The 8,436-nt window shown below is 39.9% G+C and overlaps 1 protein-coding gene across 1 annotated transcript; it reads left to right on the top strand.

Annotated features, from left to right (window-relative positions):
- The first annotated feature begins 966 nt into the window (after nucleotides 1-966).
- On the top strand, nucleotides 967-6,671 carry casq2 (calsequestrin 2). Its single transcript, XM_051404760.1, has 11 exons — nucleotides 967-1,505; nucleotides 3,229-3,313; nucleotides 3,426-3,526; nucleotides 3,642-3,753; nucleotides 4,252-4,325; nucleotides 4,458-4,588; nucleotides 5,073-5,118; nucleotides 5,233-5,287; nucleotides 5,520-5,620; nucleotides 5,769-5,843; nucleotides 5,975-6,671. The coding sequence occupies exons 1-11, from the start codon at nucleotides 1,269-1,271 to the stop codon at nucleotides 6,311-6,313; spliced, it is 1,356 nt and encodes a 451-aa protein (XP_051260720.1). The 5' UTR covers nucleotides 967-1,268; the 3' UTR covers nucleotides 6,314-6,671.
- The last annotated feature ends 1,765 nt before the right edge of the window (nucleotides 6,672-8,436 follow it).

Genomic DNA, 8,436 nt, shown 5'->3' with positions numbered 1-8,436 from the left:
GTTATTTATCAGACTCACATGAACCATAATCCTATTTGTGTGTTTTTTGTAAAATTATAACATTATATTATTTTCCAAAAAGCTAAGCTACTCCACATTTTTCCACATTTCCACATATTCCTTGACAACAGCAGAATGCACCTGTTTGGGAATTACTGCATAAGGATCTTAAACTCTCATGAATGATAATTACTGTATAATCTGCAGGTCGTTCTTGGTGTGTAACTGCAGAGGGCAGCAGAAGCTCTTTCCCAAGCAGCTGTAGAACTAGAGACTTGAGGGAGGCCAAAATAGAGGTGCAGCTGCTGCTTTGTAAATAGTGTAATAATGGCGTATGTGAAGATTAAGTATACAGTTTAAGAGGAAGATCCTTCGGTTAATGTGTCGGTTGAGAAGAGCAAAAAGTGGAAAATTGTTGAGAAAGAAGGCCCATTCAAGTCCTCAATTTGCTTTAGTAGCAACGCAAATCACACCCAAATCAAACCAAATGTTTTTAAATAGAATATATTCAGTTCATGGTCAGATTGCACATTGCACATGCAAAACTCACGAGACCACATCTGCAGAACAACGACTGCACACAGATTATTTGAGTTGCCCTTTACACACCTGTTGGCATCATGAGCTGCCACTCATTTTCTACACTAGCACTAAACCACACATCCACCAAGTTTTTTGGTCCTTACAGACTTAGAAACCTCAAAATAACTGAACCCCCAAATCTCTTGGACTCAGCTCTCTTCTCCCACATCACTGACTCTCTCAAAGAGACATCACAGGGACCAAGAACTGCACTCACTAATAAACCCCCCGCCGTTGTCCTCTACTATCTCTCTTTCTCACTTGCAGTTTTATTTTTAGCATTCAAACAACTGGTCTCCTAAAAATGGGCCTGTCCTGCACGGGTAGGGGGAGAGGATCTGCGGCTATGTATGGTATCCACCCCCCCTCAGTACCTCACAAGCCCGACAGAACTCCTCTTTTGCTTTGTGTCTGCAGAGGGAAAGGCGTGAAGGAGTGATCACAGTGGGAGAAAGGAGTTACTAGATCCTGAAGATGCTTGTAAAAGTTGGATTTATCTGCAAAGCTTGCAATGCTTGAGAACTGCCACTGACGGACCAACTTTTACCTCTAAAACTTTCTGCAGCATTTCCTACATTTCCCTTCCCCCTTTCACAGTGCTTAGGTGACCTTTTTGATTGTACAGTTTTATACTGTGAAACTAAAACCAAGCTCTGACGTTTGGGGGTGTGTGGTAGCTCCAGACCATGCTCTCCCTGTGGTTGTTCCTGCTCCCTTGCCTGAGCCTTGTGCCTCTGGCCCCGGCCGAGAAGGGCCTGGAGTTCCCACAGTATGATGGGAAAGACCGTGTCCTAGATATCAATGACAAGAACTACAAGAAAGCCTTGAAGAAGCACAACATGGTGTGTTTGTTCTACCATGGGCCCATACCAGACAGCAAGGAGCAGCAAAAACAACACCAGATGACTGAGTTGGTGCTGGAGGTAAAGTATTTAGAGGAGGAAAACCAAGCAGAAAACAGATAGAGAAGAGGTGCAGGGACAAATTAAAGGAACAGGACAAAGGGATAAGAGCAGGGATGAAATTAAGAACAGTGTCTTAGAATTAGAAAAAGGAAAGAAAGATCAAGGAAAGGACAAGGGGTTGGTTTGGATGTTTTTGTATTATTAACCAGACTCATATAAAAAATTTAGAGTTTAATAACTCCGCATTACTGCTCCAATTAACAGAGAGCCAACTGAAACTCCAGATTCTTTCCATTTGAATGTATGTATGAGTTTCCTCAAGGTCAGTGTGTATCTGTATGTGCTCCATGAGTGCAGAATAGTCCATTGAGATGCAGTGCTGTCACTTAAGGTTATCTCTATCAGTTTAATTCAATGTGCACTTCTATCCCTTAGAAATGTGGCTTTCTAATTCTCTCTGTGGCTCTCCTCCGCAAGCAGAAATAGGCCAAGTGCTAAGAGCTTATGTGTATTATGTTTGTGAGCAACACATGTGAAGGGCACAAGTACCTTCTCCTCTTTTAGAGTTTTTGGGGGCCTTTTGGTGGCAAAAGCAAGACATCTTAAATGTATTTTGTATTCATGCTGAGCTAAGCAGCTGGATACATGTCTAATTGATAGATTCAATGAAACGCTTTGTTTGAATCCCATACAGTAGGAAACAGAATGCACTGTGCCCTGTCTCATGTTACACATGGCTGAGGGTGAGTTGCTCTTTGATCTGTTGAAGGTAACTTGAGCCCAGTCTTGCAGTACTGATATTAGCTTCTCTTATTTTACACAGCACAGGTGGACCATGTAACTATAGAAAGAGACACCCATGTACAGTAACCATGTACAAAGACGACCTTGTTAAAACTGATCACAGTCCACTCTACCCAGTCACTGCTGGTAAGAAGTGAGCAAATATAGTATTTAACGTATTTGCTAATGATCCAAATATCCACAACTTGCAGATGGTTTTGCAGTCTTACAACTTGTTTGAGATCTGAGCACTTCCTCTTTGAAAATGTTCTCTCACAAAACACACAAAATATGTGATTAACATGGTTTACATTCACATTTGCCTGCTAGCAATGCTTCTTCACTGCCATTGCTGGGGCATTTATATATTTATTGGCACGTCACTGCCGCCAACTGTAGATCAGTTGAATCAGACCGCCTGCATGATCAGACGTATGCATTAGCCTCCTCGTAGGCAATACAAAACTGGGACCCACTTGTGAAAAACATTTCTCCATAGTGCTACTACTGGTCAGAACTCAACAGGATACCTTTAACATCCAGTGTTTTTCACCATGCATTGAAGACAGTACATTAATCATAGTGTAAACAAACATTGTTCCATTTGTGTAAAAGAATCCTTTCTTGCAGGAGTCTCACCTACTGTAGGTCACAGGACAATTGCCAGAAGAATTACATATACTCTTGCTATGGTTATATTTAGATCAAGACGGTCTGGGTGATTATGTAACCATGTCTCCTTGGCCCCTGGGCAGCTTGAGCACCTCTGTCATATTGCCAACTTTGGTATTAATTTTTCTTTCTTAAGACCTCTTACATAACACTGCAGTCAAGCTCCCGTTAACCCTGGGATTCTTTTGTTTCCAGTGCTCAGAACCCAAAGTGAATCATTTTCAGTTTGTATTGTTTCTTTTCATATTACTTTGTCATTCAGTTATCTTTCTGTTTTTGGCTGCAGCTTGCAGCTCAGGTTATGGAAGAGAAAGACATTGGGTTTGGGATGGTCGACTCCCACAAAGATGCAAAAGTGGCAAAGAAACTGGGTGAGTATACAACTACAGCATAACCTTCATTTAGTCTCCTTCATCTAATTGATACTTGCAGGTCCAAATAACTTTAAAAACAATCTTTGAGTGTAATTTCCCTCAATCATAGGCCTGGAGGAGGAGGGCAGTGTGTATGTTTTTAAGGCTGATCGGGTGATCGAGTTTGACGGCTTGCTCTCTGCTAACACCCTGGTGGAGTTCTTGTTGGACGTGAGTAGAGTAATTTGAGGGCAGATTCCCAGCTGCTACCCCTCATCAACACCAGTCTTTCCAAAGTCAACATCTTTCCCCAGTACTTCTAACTCCACTTTCCGTCTGTCTCTAGCTGTTGGAGGAACCAGTGGAGGTGATAGGAAATGCTCTGGAGCTGAGAGCCTTTGATAGGATGGAGGAAGACATCCGCCTCATTGGCTACTTCAAGAACGAGGACTCTGAGCGTGAGTGTGACAGGCATAGATAATATATTTGTATAATGCGTATGTTTTTTGCTGTCTGAACACAGAATCTCTACCTTATAAGATGGGTCTTTGATGGACTTTCTGTGGCTCATGCCCTTCATTATAACATGAGCACATTTTAACCCCCTCATCTCCATGGATTTACAGATCCATTTTTACCACTGCTGCTCACACAGCTGCCACTGTCTGGTCCCATCTCGCATGCTGTGGAAGAACTGAGTAGTGTAGTTGTGTTGATGAGCTACATCTACATCCCATCTGAACAACTGTGGGAGCATTAAGTCGAGGTCAAAGTTCAGCTATTTCCGGTCCCTGATGTGCAAATGTCATCTATACAACAGCCAAAGAAAGCACAAACAGATGTGATCAGGAAAACAAGAGCACAGCAAACCCCTGCTGCTTAGAACATAATACAATCTAATAACACTGTATTCTCTACATAAACCCTTCTGTCTTCCTGTTCTCTTTCATCCTCAGATTATGAAGCGTTTAAAGAAGCAGCAGAGCAGTTCCAGCCCTACATGAAGTTCTTTGCCACATTTGAGAAATCTGTGAGTCAAAAAATCTATAAGTAACAAATAAACACACACACACACACACACACACACACACACACACACACACACACACACACACACACACACACATCATTACTCTTGAGTAATCTGTGTTTGTTGCTTCAGGTTGCCAAGGAGCTGACTCTGAAGTTGAACGAGGTGGATTTCTATGAGCCCTTCATGGAGGAACCAGTCACCATCCCAGGCAAGCCTCACTCTGAGGAGGATCTGGTGGAATTCATAACTGAACACAGACGGTAAATGTTGAACAAATGTGTATTCAACCAACTTCATTGTGACTTTTTGAAAAGATTTGTAAGACCAAGCAAACAGAATTTGTAGTTGAAAACAGGGGTTTTATTTACTAAAAATTGCAAAAACAATATCAACCAAGAATTTAATAAGTAGGCCTATAAAAGAATGCCAACAAAATGTAACTATACTCAATATAACAGCAAGTAAACAAGGTGTTAACTGATAAAACTGTTGTGACACAATGACACATGAGGGAACATATATAGAGGTTTGGCTGAACTACATAATACACAAGTGGTAAACAAGATGACACCGACTATAACTAAATACAAAGCATTATGAACTAAATCCAAATCCCCCTAAAACATGGCAGCACATGAGTTGGCCCGAAGAGTCCTCAGTCACACCTTTTGCTCCACTAGGTAAGGTGGCATCACACTATTGCTTAAACATCCTGTAACATTCAATGTGTTTCTGTGCTTTCAGACCAACTCTGAGAAAGCTGCGTGCAGAAGATATGTTTGAGACCTGGGTGAGTGATCAATGTCTGGCTGCAGGCAACATTAACAACTTTAAAGTTAGTTTTACCTGACACTTATATTACAATAAGTGACATTGACATTTATATTTGTCTTTTTCTTCTCAGGAGGATGATATTGAGGGCATCCACATTGTTGCTTTTGCAGAGGAGGAGGACCCGGGTAAGAGCATATTATACGTTATACCAATATTTGTTTGTGAAGTTAGATGAGAGGATTGATACCTCTTTGACCTGAGTGGTGTCAATCTTCTCATCTAAAGGAATAAGTACATTACTCAAAATGTCGCACAACTACTTCTTTAAATCAGTTGTAATGTGTTCTCTTCTTCTGGTTCTAGATACTGAATACTTCTAGTTTTGTATGCACTGATGTTGTGTGAAATTGTGTCCAGATGGTTACGAGTTCTTGGAGATCCTGAAGGAGGTGGCCAGAGACAACACCAACATACCTGAACTCAGCATCATCTGGATTGACCCTGATGACTTTCCCCTGGTGAGACATGACACCTCTGAGCTCAGACAGACACAGAGGCAGGCAGACAAGAAATGTAGTGAAACATGTAAAGAAAAGAAAAGGTGGGTAGATATTTAGTTCAGCAGGCAGGTCTAATATGATATTTTTTTCTGGTGGCCCCCTTCAGCTGATCCCCTACTGGGAGAAGACCTTCAAGGTGGACCTGTTCAGACCGCAGATTGGAGTTGTCAATGTTACAGATGTAAGTCCCTGACCACCTATCTGACATGACATGAATGTTGTGTTGAGTTTCTGCTGACATTCTGTCTGTCTGTCTGTCTGTCTGTCTGTCTGTCTGTCTGTCTGTCTGTCTGTCTGTCTGTGTGTGAGCAGGCAGACAGTGTGTGGATGGAGATGGACGATGAAGAGGATCTGCCCACCCCCCAGGAGCTGGAGGATTGGATCGAGGATGTGCTCTCGGGCGCGGTCAACACTGAGGATGATGATGATGTTGAAGACGACGACGACGACGACGATGATGATGACGACGACGACGATGACGACGACGATGATGAAGATGATGAAAATGATGTTGACGATAATGATGAGGAGGATGATGGTGACAATGATGACGAAGAGGATGAAAACGAGGATGATGATGATGATGATGATGATGATGATGATGACGACGACGATGATGATGATGATGATGATGATGATGATGATGAGTAATCCATTGCCTGAGAATAGTAAACGTTGATTCTTCAGTTTTTATTCTTCAGGCTGAGTTAAACAGGGATTCTAGACAAACTATTGTACTGTAAAATAACTTTTCACTAAGGAATAATTCCAAATTTGTACCGACTATGTCCCTCCTTATAACAATAACAACAATGATAATAATAAGTCTATTTAATATTCAATTCATGTCATTTTCTGACAATGTAAATAAGCCTGGAATGGGTTTTGGGATTTAAAATAAAAGATTTATGTTCTTAAATGTCTGGTTCAGACATTTACCTCACATTACATTCATTTATATATAAGTACTGTATATAAATGCTTGTTAATAAAGGACTGTTGATGTCAACTATTACTGTCATCAAATTAATTTTTTTATTTTAAACCACTACATTGGAGGTACTTCTACTTTATTTGAGTATTTCCATTCTATTACTTTCTACCTCTCCCCTATATTGCAGAGGGAAATGTTCTTTTTACTCCATTGAATTTACTCGTTACTTTTCAGATTAAGATTGTACATGAAAAAAACATATAGGCATATTAGATACATTGTATTGTCAAAATTAGTGGTATCAAACCCTTTTGGCTTGTGACCCTACAAAAAGCAACATCTAGTCGGGGTTCCTTGTCACTTTCACCAAAACATAAATCCAAACTTTTATAGCAGAACTTTTTCTTTCTTTTACCATTTATTTTTCACCACTACAACTCCTATATGTCATTTATGTCAACAAACATAACAAAAACTTTTCCTTTTATACTTTAAGTACATTTTGCTGATAACACTTGAAGTGAAATGCTGAATGCAGGATGTTTACTTGCAAGAGAGTATCTTTACATTGTTGTGTAGGCAATTTCACTTAGTAAATGATCCGAATGCTTCTTCCACTGAGCAGCCCTTTCAAAACGTAATTTCTTTCACTTATAATCTGTTCATTTACATATGTTGTGGCTCATTATCCTCAGTGTCAATAAACCAAACTGGGTGGTAAATGTGTGTTTCCATTCCCCTTTGCTTTTATTCTCATTCCTCCTCTTTGGTAACACAACTTAAGATGTAATGTTTGGTTTACCTAGAAAAGGTACATTTTCTGCACAGGGGGTTATAAAACCACATGCTGACAGCCTCCATTTTGAACAGCAAAACTCTAATCTCTTCTTTCATCTCTTACTACTTCCTCTTTCTCCATCAGGTTTATTTCTCACCTGAATTAATGGGGCAGGCAGCAGCTGCACAGGGAGATAATAAAGTCATTATTGCATTGACACTGGAAAACTCATCAGAATGCTAATTCCTCATGTTTCTCTTGCTCTTTTGCATTCCTACACTTTTACTTTGCTTTGCTGCTTCCTATTTTCTTTTGTGACTTGGTGCTCTCTCCTCGTCTCCCTTGGCCAACAGTGGAAGAAAACACAATATGCAACAACAGGGGAGGTTTCTTGATCCATTGGTTTGTAGCTACTTTAACAGACCCAGAACGTAACCTGTATTTGAAAGCAAAGCAGCAAAAGTAACCTCAACAGAGATGTATATAAGAGTTTTATTTAGGTAACATTTTTTCTTATTAAATTGATATTCTTTGTTGCCTGGTACTGTATGGTCAGTATTGGGGACTTCAGCCACCAATTTGCTTGATGCAGCTTTGGAAAGAATAGGCCTAAATTATTTTGTTAATATAATTAAGATCTATATCTGGCATGAAGTCACAACTGCAGAAGCACCACGGAACGTAATTAATAACAAATTTAAATAAAGTGATGCACATTGTGTTTATTACGCCCAACATCTGATATCTGGACACTAACAGAGTCCTTCAACGCTACTAGGGTTCAACACAGGAGGAGGTGTAAGAAATATAAATGTTCTTTTTAATGTTAAAATCATCTCATTCTTTTTTATAACCAGTTTTATACCTGAATGCCTTATTGTAGTAAACGCTTCCTATAATATACATATATAATACATGTAATTAAAAATATCAATAGCCAAATTGTTTTAAAATTCTCACTACACTACAAGTTTGTGCACAGAGGTCTTGTAGTTGTTTCTTGTGAAATAACCAAAAACCCCTGCACACTGTCAATCCCTTGAAATCACTTCATACTTTCAT

The sequence above is a fragment of the Dicentrarchus labrax genome, unplaced genomic scaffold (genome assembly GCF_905237075.1).
Source record: "Dicentrarchus labrax unplaced genomic scaffold, dlabrax2021, whole genome shotgun sequence".
In the NCBI taxonomy this organism is placed as follows: domain Eukaryota; kingdom Metazoa; phylum Chordata; class Actinopteri; family Moronidae; genus Dicentrarchus; species Dicentrarchus labrax.
The sequence above is the reverse complement of the archived record's forward strand: the minus strand, read 5'-3'. Positions and strand labels throughout refer to the sequence as shown.

What these genes read in the sequence shown, in the direction of transcription:
- casq2 (XM_051404760.1), top strand. Translation starts at nt 1,269, where the DNA reads ATGCTCTCCCTGTGGTTGTTCCTGCTCCCTTGCCTGAGCCTTGTGCCT. An exon ending in TTGCCACATTTGAGAAATCT is followed by an intron (nt 4,326 to 4,457) that starts GTGAGTCAAAAA and finishes TTGTTGCTTCAG; the next exon opens with GTTGCCAAGGAGCTGACTCT. An exon ending in ACCCTGATGACTTTCCCCTG is followed by an intron (nt 5,621 to 5,768) that starts GTGAGACATGAC and finishes GGCCCCCTTCAG; the next exon opens with CTGATCCCCTACTGGGAGAA.